Source organism: Clupea harengus, chromosome 10, assembly GCF_900700415.2.
Source record: "Clupea harengus chromosome 10, Ch_v2.0.2, whole genome shotgun sequence".
NCBI lineage: Eukaryota > Metazoa > Chordata > Actinopteri > Clupeiformes > Clupeidae > Clupea > Clupea harengus.
This window is the reverse complement of record NC_045161.1, coordinates 340351-358943: the sequence shown is the minus strand read 5'-3', so window position 1 is coordinate 358943 and position 18593 is coordinate 340351. Positions and strand designations below refer to the sequence as shown.

At 40.2% G+C, this 18593-nt stretch overlaps 2 protein-coding genes across 2 annotated transcripts; both read left to right on the top strand.

Moving 5' to 3' along the window:
- The first annotated feature begins 4097 nt into the window (after positions 1–4097).
- LOC122133208 (transmembrane channel-like protein 7) lies at positions 4098–8594 on the top strand. The gene is made up of 4 exons (XM_042708811.1): positions 4098–4306; positions 6271–6430; positions 8090–8241; positions 8422–8594. Exons 1-4 carry the CDS (start codon positions 4249–4251, stop codon positions 8592–8594), a joined length of 543 nt encoding a protein of 180 aa, XP_042564745.1. The 5' UTR covers positions 4098–4248.
- A 92-nt stretch (positions 8595–8686) lies between these two features.
- On the top strand, positions 8687–14486 carry LOC116222112 (transmembrane channel-like 8). The gene is made up of 11 exons (XM_031574905.2): positions 8687–8958; positions 9097–9244; positions 9339–9518; positions 10253–10398; positions 10502–10571; positions 10714–10811; positions 10901–11084; positions 12801–12943; positions 13127–13267; positions 13982–14060; positions 14205–14486. Exons 1-11 carry the CDS (start codon positions 8876–8878, stop codon positions 14259–14261), a joined length of 1329 nt encoding a protein of 442 aa, XP_031430765.1. The 5' UTR covers positions 8687–8875; the 3' UTR covers positions 14262–14486.
- Positions 14487–18593: the final 4107 nt, after the last annotated feature.

The window sequence follows — 18593 nt, the reverse complement described above, 5'->3', positions numbered from 1 at the left end:
GCTGTGTGGTAAAGCCAGGTAGTGACTTGAGTGGTGCTTCACAAAACAATAAACTATGCATCCTTTAGTCTTCTTGTTATTGTCATCTCATGCCCCATCCCGTGCTGTCAATGATGTGTGTCAACAGCATATTTCTGCATATGTATAGGCCATGTATGTCACATGGTTGTGTGTCAACAGCATATTTCTGCACATGTATAGGCCATGTATGTCAGATGGTTGCACATCTCGTCTTGATCACGTCTGCCTGAGGGAAGTCCCCATAGTCCTGATAATATTTTCCTCATATAACCCCTAGAAAGGGGAATTTGTTCACGCTCCGAAATGTATGTTGCTTTCATAAGAAGTCAGAGACACAAAGGAAAAGCATATCTTTGTAAACGTACACACTAAGTACCTTATTTTGTGAAACACAAAAATTATCCCCCATTCTCCCATTCTTGCTCTCTGACCATTCATAACAGAGTAACTCTCATTTAGATGCTCTCTGACCATTCATAACAGTGTTACACTCATTTCACGCTTCACTTTCACACAAAACATGCAGAGTAGCAGTTAGAGTAACATAATCATTTAGAGGAACATAATCATTTAGAGCAACAGTCCCAAGGTAACTGTCAACACAACACAAAACACAACACAAAACAACACAACACAAAACACAACACAAAACAACACAACACAAAACACAAAATAACAAACTTGATACTTGACTGGCTTGATACTGGATTGTCACTTAATAAGTGACTAAGTGATGATGTTTTCCACCACCCAATAATGAGATCAAGGAACCCAAGAGTGTCTTTCAGCTATCCTCACAGCCATGAGTGTGGCCAGCAACACTGGATGTGGTCGTCTCAACCATTCCTCATTCCAATGTTCTCCTCAAGTCCTTGACGAGCACCCAAGAGCCTGGTTCCACTGGATGCGTTTCTTGGAAGCATTGTGGGAAGGCCGATATTACCGGTTGGGAAACACAAAAACAGAGTGGCAACCAGTTCTCACGTGTAACCTACCACAGTACCCTACATCTTCCAGAGTAGGTGGGTGTGGTAACCCTGGAACCGGCATGGGATGCCCAGTCCAAATCTCAAAGGCACTGGGTCCTGTAGGTCTTGATGAACAACCTCTGAGGTAGAGGAGAGCCAACGGCGGTGCTGTCATCCAATCCATTCCAGATGGAATTGTGATTTTTGTCAGTTTTGCATTTGACATTGAATGTGTTCTTTCTACCACGCCGCACACACTCCGCACACACACCAGAATGAATGTATTCACAAAATGTAGTCCATTATCTGAGGTGAGGTTTTCTAGCCACACTCCATCACGATCACAGCACCACATCTCACCTCATCAGAGCTTTAACTAGTGATAAGGTATTAGCATGTTAGAACATATTGACTTTAACCAAGCAATATTCATAACCTCTTTATTTGTTCAATTGAATGAAATATATCCTAATATGCACAAACAGGCCTTAAAGTGCTGGGTTAGGCCCTCCCTGGACAGTAATGCACATTGCACAATAAGCAGCTCCTACTGTAGTGAAACCGTGTGCAAAAGAAATGTTCTCTGCCCACTGGCATGATTTAGGCCATGTGTGTGATTTTAACATGTGTGTGATTTTAACATGTATGTGATTTTAACATGTGTGTGATTTTAACATGTGTGTGATTTTAACAGACATGATTTAGGCCATGTGTGTGATTTTAACATGTGTGTGATTTTAACATGTATGTGATTTTAACAGTGACATGATTGAGGCCACGTGTGTGATTTAGGCCATGTGTGTGATTTTAACATGTGTGTGATTTTAACAGTGACATGATTTAGGCCATGTGTGTGATTTAGGCCATGTGTGTGATTTTAACATGTGTGTGATTTTAACAGTGACATGATTGAGGCCACGTGTGTGATTTTAACAGTGACATGATTTAGGCCATGTGTGATTTTAACAGTGACATGATTTAGGCCATGTGTGTGATTTTAACATGTGTGTGATTTTAACATGTGTGTGATTTTAACAGACATGATTTAGGCCATGTGTGTGATTTTAACATGTGTGTGATTTTAACAGTGACATGATTGAGGCCATGTGTGTGGTTTTAACAGTGAAATAATTTAGGCCATGTGTGATTTTAACAGTGACATGATTTAGGCCATGTGTGTGGTTTTAACAGTGACATGAAAACAGGAGATTGCCTGGAGGGGTGTGCACCCACAACTTTACTTTACTTTACTTTACTTTCTACTGTACAGTTCCATCATTTTTTCCTTTTCTTTCCTGTTTGCTGCTCTCTATGTTCCCGTCAACGCTTGTAAAGGCACTTCTTGTTTCACAGAGGAATGTGTTGTTTCTAACACCCCCCCCCCCCCCTTCACTGCGTCAGCCCTTTCATTTCCTAGGCTGACATCACTGTGCCTTCAGTGTTGGCTGCACCACCATTTGACACCAGCCACAGAGGCAGGGAGCTGAAGAGCCATAGACATACAGTATATATATAATGACATGCTCATTATATATATATATATATATATATATATATATATATATATATACAGTATATATGTGAAGAGCTGCCAATAGAAGGGAAATTTAATCTTGTGTTGTATGGGTTTGCCTGTAGCTGTGAGAACCTCTTTCTTTCCAAACAGCCCCACGATCAGGTACAATTCCCCAGCAATAGTGACTATCAGTGTTCACCGTGTCAAAAGTGGTGTATCTGGACAAAATAACATCCACCAAATCTGCTGTTCATAGGAGGTATTCTGGTGCCCGCAGAACTTTGTTATGCAGACCTGCAGATATCCGGATATAGCTTATAGATGGAGGTTTTCAGGAACCCGCCTGACCACGGTCGTTAATTGATGGTCTTGGTGGGGCTAGTTACTGAAGCCTGCTTGAAGCAAGGCAAGCCCATGAATGTCTAACACATTTTGAATGATTATGTGTTCTGTTCAAGTTCCTTTAATCAATAGTACAGGTTTACTTATGATTACTGTTCTGAATAATGGAAGTTCAAAAGTCGCGCTAGTTCAAGTGACTGACCAAAGCTTGGCATTTTATCTCAACTCAGATTTTAATCTTATAGCATTCTAGTATTGATGAAATTACCATATAATTATGGCTGTGAAAGTTCTTAGAAAGTTCTTCAAAGATAGCTAACACATATCTAAATTGAGTGCATGAAATTAAGACATAAAAACACACGAAAATGAATATAGATCATCTCTTCCTGGGACTTTTATCTCTTGTGATTTTGTTTGCTAGTATATGTGGGGTTTAAGTGGAAACATTTTAATTGCAAAATTTCTCTCGGTTGTTTAGTAATCATCACCACAAAATGTGTCAGAAACCACAATACGAAATCGCACAATCCTGGGGGTACTGCTATAGGTTCTATTGAAGAGAGGCAGAGAAACAGGAGAAGACCACAGCCCACCCTGCAGACCTGAAAGCTGTAACACCACAGCCCACCCTGCAGAACTGAAAGCTGTCTCAAAATGAAGTAAAGGCATATAGTACTGAACTAGTAGTGAAAGGCATATAGTAGTGAACTAGTAGTGAAAGGCATATAGTACTGAACTAGTAGTGAAAGGCATATAGTACTGAACTAGTAGTGAAAGGCATATAGTACTGAACTAGTAGTGAAAGGCATATAGTACTGAACTAGTAGTGAAAGGCACATAGTAGTGAAGAGTTGAAGACATTATACAAGGAAACAAGGAAAGAGAAGCCAATACCACACCAATTGCCCACCAAAAAACACACTGAGAAAGAAAACACCTCTCTGCTTATCTACAACTGCAACAGTTCCTCTTTCTCACCTCTCCCACCTCACTGTATGACTTTGCACCAGACTTAAATACATTCATTTATTTTTAATTCTTGAAAGAAATGCCAAACTATAGAACACCTGGGCACGTCACCCCACAGTATTAAATGTTTCAGTATTGTATGTAGCCTTGTGCAATGCCATTTTGTATTACACCGGCAAAAAGTATTAAATGATTCAGTATTGTATGTAGCCTTGTGCAATGCCATTTTGTATGACACCGGCAAAAAGAAGTTGCCTTGAGACCACACTCTTTTCCTGTCAACTGGTCACGTGATTTCCTCCATCTTGTGAGATGTCAGCTTGTGTGTGTGTGTGTGTTTGTGGCATTGCATGTTTCTGTGCGTATGTTGAAGAAATGACAAGGCCAGGGAAGGGCTCACGAGTGCAAGCACGCTGAAGAAAAAAAGACATGGACAACAAAGATATCACCAGACGCCATAGGATCCCATCTAAAACACCCTTTTCAGGTATTCTGCATCACAACATTTTTTAACCCATGAAACTATGTTTACAGTAAATGTATTGATTAACATATGCAACTTATCCAGAGTAACTTACAAGTAACATACAATACAAGCAAATAGCCATTCAAAAATAAAGAGAGCAAAGTGCTGTCAATCTATGCTTCAGTTTCACTGGAGTCAGTGGCAAGTTAGTTGTAGGGATTCAAGTAAGTTCAGGGGAATTAGACCAAATGGTTTTGAGGGTGAAATGAGTTAAGTGTACAAAGAGTAGAGGAAAATCTTGGTCTTGGTTTTTTGATATATTGGGACAGATTTTGCAGAACATACTGAGCTGGACAACTCATTCAAGTACAATGAGACCATTGATGAAAGAAAGTCTTGATTCATTGCTATGCAAGGATGGCACCATCAGACGTCATAGTAGACTACACATGCTGAGGTGACAGTGATTCACCTCGTCAAAAGATGCCAACAACCTACTAGGGAGTAAGTCTTGCATTCTGCAATATGTCCACTGCTGACAACAGAACAGTGTCAGCAAAACTACTCTTAAACAAAAAAGAGTTTGGATCAAGACAGGTGTTCTATTCAACAACATCAGAGCAGAACAAACAGAAAAGAACGTTCTTTACAAGAGATGGGTTGACCTTTGGCTTCTTAAACAACAGTGGAAGATCAGCTTGCTTTAATGACTGATTGTTTTGGTTGTGAGTAGTGCAAGTAGTGGTTTTGGTTTAATAACTGATTGTTTTGGTTGTGAGTAGTGCAAGTAGTGGTTTTGGTTTAATGACTGATTGTTTTGGGTGTGAGTAGTGCAAGTAGTGGTTTTGGTTTTGATGGTGATCTTAATAAGTAAGATTTCAATCATTGGAGTTTCGTTTGATGGAAGACAAATACAACATAAATAATATTCATCATATCATGGCACATGGCATAAGCGGCCATAAAGGCCCTACATGGCTATCAGTTATCGGCAACACGATTACAAGTAAGATGACTATGCCACTTCCCTTATTGAGACACCAAAGCTATATCTCATTTCGTGTTCTTCAGTACTCATACGGTCATATTTATATCACTTACTTTCAGTACACAAGCTTTCACACCAAAACAGAGACAGAAATTTGACATTAGAGAGTACTGACATCGAAAAAAGAAAAACCTTTCACTGAAAACGGCTGACCTGAAGAAACAAAGAGAAGATTGTCATTAAAAAAGGCACATTGGAAAAGCATAGGCCTGGTGGCACCCCTGCTTTAGGCCAATGTAGAGCCTATGCAGCACTTAAGCCACATATTCAGAGTAGGCCTAAGTGACAGAATAGGCCTACAGAAAGAAAGCACGTCACAAATGATTATAATAATCTATGTAGTGTATGTAATGCATCTGTAATTCTAAAAATGAGATGGCCTAATTGCTCTTTAAACCATCACAACATCAGGTTTAAGCAAATCCGCAGAATTTCTAGTATCTGTGATTTCTTCATGACACAGCAAAATCAACTAAACTACAAAAATCAACAAGTTAAACCATGTGTTGATGACACAGCCGTGGAGCTTCAGAAACCATGTGACCGTGTCTGCTGTACGTTTAAACTGAGCTAAGCTAATGACAGCACCAGTCAGCAGGCAAAAATCCAGGTAGAGAAAACAAATGGTCAGTCCACGCAAACAACTCTTTGTCAGAGTGTAGGCAGAGTTTGTGACTAAATCCAAAAACGTATAGGCGAACAGATCCAGGAGAACAGTAGGCACAAATCAGACACAGTTTAATGGCAGGAGCCGTAGCACACCAATACAGGACATCCATGTCCATCCATCCATAAAAACACAGATCACAGGGTTAAACTCTAATAAGGACATCATACGGAGACTATGCCAAAGATACTAACACTACGCATCATTGTATTCTGTTTGTCTGTGTTTTCTTGATATGGGTCCATGTCGCATACTACCATGCTGAGATAGATCAACACCGGACCAAATCACACTCAATCTTTCACCATGGACCATCGGGGCCTCAGGATGGAGAGACCACTGATGATTCTCTCTCAGCCTTCAAGGATTGTAACCCCAGGGTACCCCTCTGTTATCTGCCAATCTGCATGCAGGACAAGAGGCTCACCAGGTATGTGTCATGCAAACACAAATAACACAAATGCACTATAATATGCAGCGACGCTTGGGTTAAACTGTAATTATACAGGCTACGTAATCAGCTCAATGCACAAGCTTGGGTTCAACTGTAATTATACAGGCTACGTAATCAGCTCAAAGCACAAGCTTGGGTTAAACTGCAATTATACAGGCTACGTAATCAGCTCAATGCACAACTTTCACTCACATGAAACATTTGTTTTTGTATTTAGAAGAGCAATATTCCATTACATATTTCCAGACTAATTTGATTATTTTTGATTGATGTTCCAATCTTCCTTAGATGGGATAACTTAATGAACACAATATTTAATGTTATATTTATGTCATATAAGCATGGATATATACAAATGTTCATTTTGCTCGCTGCACCAATACCCCAAAGGATTTTCATATGGAAATAACATGGCAGTCAGCCCTCCCCGGTCTTCTTTGGTCTTCAAGTAGTTCTTAAAGCTTTGAGGTGTGTTTTTATGGAGTGTGTTTGTATGCAACCCTGAAACGTAAACACGCATTGGGATGAGGAGAAAACAATCGCCACAACATATTGTTTTACAGTGCGCCGCACACAGACACTATGCCATGTGGACATGCAGTGCACTACATTCATTGCTTTTCCTTGTATGACATGAAGAACGTGTTCCAGTTAAAAGCAAAGTCAACGTTTCATTGATTTGCATCTTGTTCAACTTCCAACTAGAAAAAAACCATGAGAAGGTATTACATTTAACATACACAATTTACTGATGAAATTGTGCCATACCACCCCAAAATATAATGGGTGCAAAGCCGAACGAATTACATTTATAAACAAATACCGTCATCAACAGAATTTTGTCTGCCAAACGCATGCGTTTGACCTATCACTGTACACTTCCGTCACCCATTTTGTGAAACTACCTAGCCTGAAGTAGGAGCTAAAAAGAGTCCCTCAAAACGGCATTCTAGGAATTATTATCATTCTCTGTTCCTGCAGTGCACACACACACAAAAAAAGTGGTTCTGTGGTGGAAAATATGTGAAAGAAAAACTCAATAACCAGTGTGTAGACTACTAACCATCAGTCTAATAACCAGTGAGGGTAGAACATTAGCAATCAGTATAACCACTAGGATATTCATGATAACAAGCTATTAAAACTACTATACTACTACAAAATGAGTTATACTATTGATATGAATTACATTATGTGCATTCTATGTTTAAATATGTGTCAAGTCTTGGCACAATGTGTGGGGAGTAACTATACAAGAATGCAATACTCGGTAACGCCAGTATAGTCTCGCGACTTGCTCAGGTTTATGCTGTTTGACAAACACAATGTCATGATGAAAGCATTAAAACTACGTGCCATTTCAAAAATTAGTCCCTCTGCTGTTAGATTTCGGACTGAGGCTATATGGGTTAGCTAAACAAAATCCTTTCTTCATAAAACTAGTGAGCTTCAGAGCTAAAAGCCAACCGACTTGCAAACACCGACAGCACATTTATTACTGATAAAAGCTATCTAATTTGTATACTGATTCATTTTTAACAATGGATGTTGCTTTGGCTATATGGGGGGTTCAAACGAAAATTTGAAAAAGTACAGGTTGAGCTCTTGAGACGGTATCTGCCTTCCTTTGACCAGTGAGCTGAGACAGCGACGGATGCATAACATGGGCTACTGGACGTCATGGAGACGGAGTCCGCACATGAAGAGACTCAAGAGATTCAGAGACCAGTTTCCTACTGTCATCTGCAGGCTATTCCCATGGCGTTACACATTTATTACAATTGAAGGTAAGAACATTTCACATCAAGTTTCTTATGCAGTTGTGTATTTGTTTGTTATTTTTTGTTTTATAAGAGCAACAGGGTGAGACAGTAAAGAACAATAAGAGGCAGACAGAGATAGATTATGACACTAAATGCACATTTAAAGAACAGAAAAACAATATATGTGGTTTCCTTACTCTTTAGGTCGATTTGGCATGGGTGTGAAGGCCTACTTTGTTTTCCTGACGTACTTGCTGATTTTGAATCTGCTTCATTCTATAATCATCATTGGCACAGTCCTCATACCTACACTGGTCTACAGAGGAAATGGTGTTTACACGAAAGGTGACAGTACTTTAACGCTACAGTGTTACTAAAGCATGTCATTAAATTGTTGTTTTTTAAGTGACAGTTTGTTTGTATACAGTGTCTATGTGTTATACCTAAACTGCTGTCTTCCATATGTGCTTTCAGGACCACCCTCTAGAGTGAACGGCTCCATCGTGGATATTTTTCTGGGCTCTGTGAGTATGATTTGCTCCTGATTCTTTCTCTCCTGTCTCTCTGAATTAGCATTTCATCCCATTGTTTTCATTTGCAGGGTTTTCTAGCACATTCTCCACTATTTTATGGGTTCTATGAGCGTGGGGCCCTAGAAATGGTGTGCTCGAACACTTCTCTTCTCTTCCTGCTTGGAATTACATGTGTTTTTGTCCTCAGCCTTGTCATGGTGATTCGCAGGTCAGACCAATTTATGAGATTTTTATAAACACCTTAATGCCTACAATATGTTTATATAAATACAACATGATGGAAGCTGTATAGAGACTGTTGTTCACCCATCATCACAGAATTCAATTTCTTTAAAAATATTTTCAGGACAGTGATTGGGTACAAGCACACATGGATCACAGGAAGTCATAATAAAATCAGCATAATCAATAAGGTCTTCTCTGGCTGGAACTTTTGTATCCAGGATGATTCTGCAGCTGCACTGAAACATAGCTTGATTAGGAATGAGCTGAAGGTAAGAAAAGGATGAAGTATTACGTTTGGTATGTTTAGATGTATAGATACAGTATGTGCACTAATCTGCAGAAACACCCCTCTCTTTTCTCTAGATGGATCTGGAGGAGCAGGGGTTTCATCAGAGGTTATCTCGGAGAACCCTGAAGCAGAAGATGACACTGTATGTTCTGCGCGTGTTGCTCAATGTCTTGGTACTGGTTCTACTCGCCGGATCATTCTGTATGATCTTCTTTGCCACCCAATACTCAAAAGAAAAGAAGGAACATAATGTGGTAAATACATTTACTAAGACAAATACAAATACAAATACAGGGCACTTGTGTGGGTCATAACAAATCAACAAGATTTCCGTCTCCAACATTTGATCAGTCCATGTACTTTATCTCACCTCTACCCCATAATGGCTCTTTTAATGGCTACGTAGGTACACACACATGAACAGAAGTTAGCCGATTGCAGTTGGACTGATGTTCTGTTTACATAAATGTTACCAATACAATGGGATAAATGAGCATATTGAGATGTCCAGGTGTTTGATTGGGCTTAAGCACATGCACTATCCCCCATGCAAGCTTACACAGGCTATGGGCATTTTTATCGAGCACCACTTCCTCCTGAGCCAAAAACGAAACACTTGTCTCTCACGAATTTGCAGATAATAGTACAACAATTTCAGGATGAAACCTTCATTTATTTAAGCGTTTAACAGTAGCTTCAGCCCTCCAGTTCAACTTTTATGGTTGTACAGTTCACAACAGGTCTTCGTGATTATGTAATTCGTTTACTGAACATGTGTAAACCAACTGGGAGGTTCAATCCGAGTCTTTACAAGACCAATCATTTTCTGTGGGAATGGACTATATCACTGTCAATCGGATTCAAATTCCAATTGGGTCTGGCAATCTCATTCAATCAAGGTGAATCAATATGAGCCATTTTATTCTGATTGCTATTGACAGTTGGATTACTTCTGTACATTTAATATTGATTTCTTGCTTTAATCCAGGAGTCCTGGATCGTGAATCTCATATTGGGTTATCTTCCGGCTATTACAATCACCACAGCAAACCATCTATTGCCCAGAATCTTCCAGAAGATCTCAGTCTTTGAAGACTATTCCCTTACTACTCAGCTTAATCTCACTCTATTAAGGTAATCAGTATTATTTAGTTCTTGCATTGCTATTTATTAATTATTGATTTCAACATGAAAATGACCACGAGAAGTGGAGCTTAATTATCCCTTTACATTTTAGGAGCACTTTCTTGAAGCTAGCCAGCCTGGGAATCTACATCTTATTCCTCTTCAAAATGCGCAAATCAGACGTGAGCTCCATAAGACTTATTGGCACTAACAACAACCAAATACCAAATATTGATGTTCTTACTTTAATTTATATGGACACTGGCATATCTCTCTCTCTGTGTGTGTGTGTAGTTTATACATCCCTGTGCCATTGTGTTTTAGTGCTGGGAAAATGAGTTTGGAAAACAAATGTACCAGCTTTCAATGTTTGATCTACTGGCATGCTTCATCAACACATTCCTGATTTCCTTCCCTGCAAAGTAAGTCATCTCTGAATTGGCTACTACTTTTACAGAATATGATGTCCATCAAATTAAGCTGACATTTTGATATGTTCTGAATCGTACAGGTGGCTAAGAGAGAGGTACCCATCATCTGTGCTGGCCAGGCTGGTGAAGCCGCAGTTTATAATTACTCTGCATGTTCTTGATCTGGTCTATTGTCAAACGGTTACATGGGTGGGGGTGTTTTACTGCCCTCTGTTGCCCTGCATATGCACTCTCAAGCTAACAGCAGTTTTCTACATGAAGAAGGTATGCATGGTCTAACCCTTACCCTAACCCTAACCCTAGGTCGGTTATGTGTGAGACATTAGACTTGCATAAACCACAGGACATAACATTTTACACACGTTTTGCGTAATGCGTAACCTTTGCTCTCGCTAATAGCCATTACTTTTGGGCAGATCCACATGAGCCTTCAGATCTGGCACACAGAGTTTTAGCTTGAACATTCTAACAGCAACAGCTAACAGGCCTGGGCCAGGTTCGGGCCAGACTCCAACTGATCAGAGGGTGGTGTTTAAAAGACAGCTAACAGGCCTGGGCCAGACCCCAACTGATCTGAGGGTGGTGTTTAAGAGACAGCTTACAGGCCTGGGCCAGACTCCAACTGATCTGAGGGTGGTGTTTAAGAGACAGCTTACAGGCCTGGGCCAGACTCCAACTGATCTGAGGGTGGTGTTTAAGAGACAGCTTACAGGCTTGGGCCAGGTTTGGGTCACCCTTTAACAGATCTGAGGGTGGTGTTTAAAAGACAGCTATGCTGATTTGGCCCAAAGCAATAACATGGATTTGTGCTGATAGTTATTGGGATGGAACTCTCTTAATGGGGGTATACAGTAAATAATGCTGGGCACCTTTTGTCTGCCCAAAGGGTGAGATGATGCTGTTGTTGTCGTTTTGTTGGTTTTATTTATCAGTTCCGAGTAGTTTTGAGTAACCTAGCTAGTTATACTGGGCCCCAGTGCAAGACATTTCTGATTTGACAGTGAGCTGATTTCAAGGAAATATGACACACCATGGCAAAACCTGGTATAACATTTTTACCCGTTTTTTAACCACACAGTACATTACATTATTTTATGTAATTTTTAAAACAAACCTGTGTATTGACCCCACAAGTGTATTAACCTCAGTTTAACACACACATGGTGTTGTGTGGGAATAAACGCTAAATGTTTAAGTCCTCTGGGGACCTAGTAGGCCACCATAAACGACAAACCTCTGACATTCTTGCAGTGGGAGTTGCAACCATTGAATTATCGTGTTTGTCATTTAGTATGATAGGGACATGTCCAGACATCATGATCCAAAGCTTTCCGTCTGATATTATTAGGTGGTTGATAGAGTGTTCCAGGTCTGAGAGCCTTTAACAGTAAATGCCCTTCGTCCACTAGTGGTGCGGTGATGACCTATACTGCAGTTATCATTCACTGTGGTTCTTGTGGATCTGCCTTCAAACCTATCTATTAGACTGCATAATGGCTCAGGGGAGTTTAATATATCAAAAATATATGAAAATATTAAAACAAATAGGTTGTATTTTTCAAAATGAAACTGTGATGTTGTTTTGTGAGTTTGTTTTTGTATTCATAATCTAAATGTATAACTATGTGATATGGTTAAGTATAGATAGCCTTGTATGGGTCCAGACACATGCTGTATGGGGAACGAGGAAAACCTCATAAAAGCTGGGCAGCCTGACCAGTTCAAGTATTTAAAGCAGGTCAAATCAGTGCAGGTCTTAACAGTTTTAAAATCATTTTAGAATGTTTGTCAAATTTGAGTTGTTGATATAAAATCAAACTGAGAAACCTGAGAAATTCATGATGTGATGAGTAAGGTGGTTCTTCTGAAGCCACGTGTGTTCTTCTACAGAAGTCCTTTTGCTGAAGTGTGGCTATAAAGTCTCATTCTGTCTTATTCATTCTGTTTTCTCTTACTGTTTCTCTCTCCACCTCTCTTCAGTGTTGTGTCCTGAGGTGTTGTGTTCCAGCACAGAAGATGGTCCGCACCCACAGCTCCTCGGTGCTGTTCCACTTCATGCTTCTGTTGGGACTCATCATCGCTGCCGTTCACCTCAGCGTGAGCCTCAGTGCTGACACCACAGGGTAACGCACATCTAGAGTTTCAGAGAACAGAAGAAATTGGGTGGCACATTTTATTTTCACATTTTAGTGTACTCCATTTAGAATGAAGAAGCTGCTTAAATACACAGTATGCAGGATTTGACCATATTGTGAATGCTGTCATAGTATGAGTCACAACACTGTATCCCAATCCATCCCATGCAGAGTTCCCTGTGGTCCATTCAGTAACAGCACAGTGTCTGAGGTGGTGAATGAGTGTGTAGGGAGCCTCCCTCATGTTGTACAATCCACGCTTCGCCATATGGACTCAAAAGCCATCGCTCTGCCATTAATCATGGTAGAAATGTAAGTAATCTTTTACTGCCCTTTCTGCATACGCATGTGCCACACATACAGGACCAAACTAATCTCATTTCTGCATACGCATGTGCCATACATACAGGACCAAACTAATCTCATTTCTGCATACGCATGTGCCACACATACAGGACCAAACTAATCTCATTTCTGCATACGCATGTGCCATACAGTACATACAGGACCAAACTAATCTCATTTCTGCATACGCATGTGCCACACATACAGGAACAAACTAATCTCATTTCTGCATACGCATGTGCCACACATACAGGACCAAACTAATCTCATTTCTGCATACGCATGTTCCACACATACAGGACCAAACTAATCTCATTTCTGCATACGCATGTTCCACACATACAGGACAAAACTAATCTAATTTCTGCATACGCATGTGCCATACATACAGGACCAAACTAATCTCATTTCTGCATACGCATGTGCCACACATACAGGACCAAACTAATCTCATTTGTCAAGGACTTTAGTAAAAGTGCAACATATAATATGAGCAACTAAGTGGTAATGTATCCAAAAGTTCTAAGTAAATAATAAATGAACTTGTACACTGAACAAATTATAAACATATGTTCACAAAACAAGCCCACACCAACACAGACTTGTTGAGACATGTTCAGTAAAACATTAAGTTAAGTTTTTGCTGGGTGTCTCATTTGATTCCATGTCCCTGTTTTCCAGTGTCATTCTGACCTGTTTCGTATCACAAGGACGAGCTAACCACAAAACTATTGAAAGACTGAATGACATGCTGGTGATGGTATGTGTGTGTTTTGAGATGTTTCACAATAAAGATTAGTAAGTAAGTAAAATCAGTGATGAATGGGAAATCGTGAAGTTATAAAATGTATGCAGACGTAATACAAAATGAAAGTAAATGAACAACTTCTCCCTTGCCTTGTAGTGTAACTCTGATAAACGCTTCCTGGTGGAAGAGCACTCGTCGGGGCTGAGCCATTAGAAAACAAGGAGTCCATGGAGATAATGTCTTCACAACGCAGGATGACCATGAAGAACCATGATTTTCACCCAAGCCAGGCCATTGGTACACTGAGTAGTACACTGGAATTTGACTGAAAAAAATACAATGAATGAACAGCAATGAAAAACTGAAGTACTATTCAGAAAATCAATAAAACTGGTCATAACACATTGTTAAGAAAATAAAGAATAAATTCATAAAAAATGTTTTCTTAGTCTTTTATATAAACATATGAATGCCTGTGGGAGCGTAATCACGTGTGGAGTGTAATCACGTGTGGAAGTGTAATCACGTGTGTGAGTGTAATCACGTGTGGGTGTGTAATCACGTGTGTGTGTGTAATCACGTGTGGAGTGGGAGTGTAATCACGTGTGGAGTGTAATCACGTGTGTGTGTGTAATCACGTGTGGAGTGTAATCACGTGTGGGAGTGTAATCACGTGTGGAGTGTAATCACGTGTGGAGTGTAATCACGTGTGTGTGTGTAATCACGTGTGGAGTGTAATCACGTGTGGAAGTGTAATCACGTGTGGGAGTGGGAGTGTAATCACGTGTGGAGTGTAATCACGTGTGTGTGTGTAATCACGTGTGGAAGTGTAATCACGTGTGTGTGTGTAATCACGTGTGGAAGTGTAATCACGTGTGGGAGTGGGAGTGTAATCACGTGTGGAGTGTAATCACGTGTGTGTGTGTAATCACGTGTGGAAGTGTAATCACGTGTGTGTGTGTAATCACGTGTGGAAGTGTAATCACGTGTGGAAGTGTAATCACGTGTGGAGTGTAATCACGTGTGGAGTGTAATCACGTGTGTGTGTGTAATCACGTGTGGAGTGTAATCACGTGTGGGAGTGGGAGTGTAATCACGTGTGTGTGTGTAATCACGTGTGGAGTGTAATCACGTGTGGAGTGTAATCACGTGTGGGAGTGGGAGTGTAATCACGTGTGGGAGTGGGAGTGTAATCACGTGTGGGAGTGGGAGTGTAATCACGTGTGGGAGTGTAATCACGTGTGGAGTGTAATCACGTGTGGAGTGTAATCACGTGTGGGAGTGGGAGTGTAATCACGTGTGGGAGTGTAATCACGTGTGGAGTGTAATCACGTGTGGAGTGTAATCACGTGTGGGAGTGTAATCACGTGTGGGAGTGTAATCACGTGTGGAATGGGAGTGTAATCACGTGTGGGAGTGTAATCACGTGTGGGAGTGGGAGTGTAATCACGTGTGGGAGTGTAATCACGTGTGGGAGTGTAATCACGTGTGTGTGTGTAATCACGTGTGGGAGTGTAATCACGTGTGTGTGTGTAATCACGTGTGTGTGTGTAATCACGTGTGGGAGTGTAATCACGTGTGGAGTGTAATCACGTGTGGAGTGTAATCACGTGTGGGAGTGTAATCACGTGTGGAGTGTAATCACGTGTGGAGTGTAATCACGTGTGGGAGTGGGAGTGTAATCACGTGTGTGTGTGTAATCACGTGTGGGAGTGTAATCACGTGTGGGAGTGGGAGTGTAATCACGTGTGGAGTGTAATCACGTGTGGGAGTGTAATCACGTGTGGGAGTGTAATCACGTGTGGAGTGTAATCACGTGTGGAGTGTAATCACGTGTGGGAGTGGGAGTGTAATCACGTGTGGGAGTGTAATCACGTGTGGGAGTGTAATCACGTGTGTGTGTGTAATCACGTGTGTGTGTGTAATCACGTGTGTGTGTGTAATCACGTGTGGGAGTGGGAGTGTAATCACGTGTGGAGTGTAATCACGTGTGGGAGTGTAATCACGTGTGTGTGTGTAATCACGTGTGGGAGTGTAATCACGTGTGGGTGTGGGAGTGTAATCACGTGTGGGAGTGTAATCACGTGTGTGTGTGTAATCACGTGTGGAAGTGTAATCACGTGTGGGAGTGTAATCACGTGTGGGAGTGTAATCACGTGTGGGTGTGGGAGTGTAATCACGTGTGGGAGTGTAATCACGTGTGGAGTGTAATCACGTGTGGGAGTGTAATCACGTGTGGAGTGTAATCACGTGTGTCAGACCAAACTATTATATATGCTGGTTAAATCATGAGTAGAGGTGAACGTTTTTATTGTCTACACATGCAACTAGATGAAGAGGATTCTTTTGTAAATATTCTGTATTTAATAACATAGATATATATGATACATAGATGTATCATATCAGTGGGTCATTCTGTGGGGATTTATTTAAAGCCATGTCATTTTAGCTATAATTTAAAGAGACATGTTTTATTAAATGTATTAAAGAGTTTTGTTCAGAGCTATCAAGGTAACTGGCTAACAGCCAACAGACGTACCTTGCAAATATCAACAGTTAACACTGATACAAGATAACTAGTTACCAGTGGTGTATTTTGACTATATGCATTAAACCAAAATACCTCTTAGATATGTTTCAGCAGTACACACCTGCTAGACTTCTAGATCACTGGAGAGAAAGCTGTTGGTAATACCTACTGTCAGAACTCAGTGTGGTGAAGCAGCTTTTAGTTGCTATGCTGCTCACCTCTGGAACCACCGGAAGTGGTCCAACTAATTCAAATCTAGACTTAAAACTCAACTGTTCTCGGATGTGTTTTGTTAACTGATTTTTAATGCACTCCATCTTTTATTTTCTGTTTTTAGCTGATCTAATGTATTCTTCCTTTAGAATCTTTATTATTCTATTTTTTATGTTATTGTATGTGCTCATTTGTAAAGCACTTTAAATTACCAATGTGTATGGATTCTGCAATATAATTAAACTTGCCTTGCCTTGCAAAAGTATTCAACCCCCTTGAATGTTATCTCCATTTTCTGGGTATCAAACGACTTTAACCAATTTTTGGACAATCAGTATTTTTATTGTGAACATTTATGCTCCAGTATATTTCCAGACGTAAAAAAACAACAAACAAATAAATAAATAAACAAACAGTGCTTCTCAAGTTCCAAATTTAGACTGATTGAAGAGTTTTCATCCACTCATAAATAGTACCAAATTATGTTCAGTTCTGGTGAAATAAATGGCAAATCTACTCTCGAATGGTCACTAGCCAAGAGAAGCATATGACAAATGGTCAAAGTGTTTAGATTTCTCACTGTTGGATATGGGGTGCCAATTGGCAGACCCTTTTTCTTAGACATATTGCATTCTGTGCTACAAAATTATGTAATATAAAAACCATGTAATACTTTAATGCATTTTGTCCTCAAAAAACCTGTTAGCATTGTGCAGAGGACAAAATGGATTATTCATATCATGCACTAAAACTACTGTTGTGCTTTTCACTTTGTGGACAAAAGGCTGGATTCACTTGTGATTGTGTGGACAAAAGAAAGTCATTGTTCTGCCTGCAGCCGGTCCGCTAGTGCAGCTCTTCACCATCTGCCTGCGTCAGGCCCAAAGAAATCCGTTTTCTTTCTTGGACCTGGACTCATTCAAAGGTTCAAGCTATGGAGTGGTACTGTAACATGACAGATTCACAGATTGTCTGTCTCATGTACTGTCAGGACATAGTGACAGTTTAGGCAAATATGAAGAATCTAGTTATTTTCTAAGGGTTCTCTATTTGCAAACCTATACATTAGCTGATTAACTCACAGCAGGGACAGAGGGAGAAGCTTGAACAGGAACAGGAGTATGACCAGGAACAGGACTTCCTAATTGGCGTGATCAACTTTTTTTCATCTAGTCAAGCTGCTCCAACAACTCAATCGGGTTGAGATCCTGTGACTGCTAGTCTTGGCTATGGCTTTTCATTTGAAACCCCAACATTGGTGGGGGGAGGGGTCAGCTCTTCTCTGTTAAATATGAGACTGGTGTTTGCAGGTGGTATTTAAAAAAGCTGCCAGGTTTCTCAAGAAATCTGATGACTTTATCCCCCTCAGATTGCCCTGTTCTGTTAAGGGAGTATTGCACATACATTGTATGACATTCAGTTTCTTGGTAATTAATTATTACATAGAATAGCCCTAACTTCTCAAAACAACAATAAACTGACAAATGTCTGAAGAAAGCTTGCTCTTTCTTTCTGGTTATTTTTGGACCTTAATCAAACCCACAAATGCTGATCCCCAGACACTCAACAGGTTGTCTGTTTCAGCTGTACATACAACATTTAAAAAGGGTTTAACCAATGGAACACAGGAGTAACGATTGCAGAAAATGGGCCTTTGTGCACCTACTTCAATTTAAAAAAAATCTTTACAAAATAAGAAAATGTCTCTGCAATCTCAATTGAATAGTAATGTATTGTGGTGTGTTTGAACAGTACCGTATTTTTTGTTGATTTGTTTGCTTATGTCAACTTTTGGTTGACGT

Coding starts and splice junctions, on each gene's coding strand:
- LOC122133208 (XM_042708811.1), top strand. CDS start 4,249: ATGGACAACAAAGATATCACCAGACGCCATAGGATCCCATCTAAAACA. Junction 4,307..6,270: donor ATCTAAAACACCCTTTTCAG/GTATTCTGCATC, acceptor ATGCTGAGATAG/ATCAACACCGGACCAAATCA. Junction 8,242..8,421: donor CACATTTATTACAATTGAAG/GTAAGAACATTT, acceptor CTTACTCTTTAG/GTCGATTTGGCATGGGTGTG.
- LOC116222112 (XM_031574905.2), top strand. CDS start 8,876: ATGGTGTGCTCGAACACTTCTCTTCTCTTCCTGCTTGGAATTACATGT. Junction 11,085..12,800: donor CAGTTTTCTACATGAAGAAG/GTATGCATGGTC, acceptor ACCTCTCTTCAG/TGTTGTGTCCTGAGGTGTTG. Junction 14,061..14,204: donor TGAATGACATGCTGGTGATG/GTATGTGTGTGT, acceptor CTTGCCTTGTAG/TGTAACTCTGATAAACGCTT.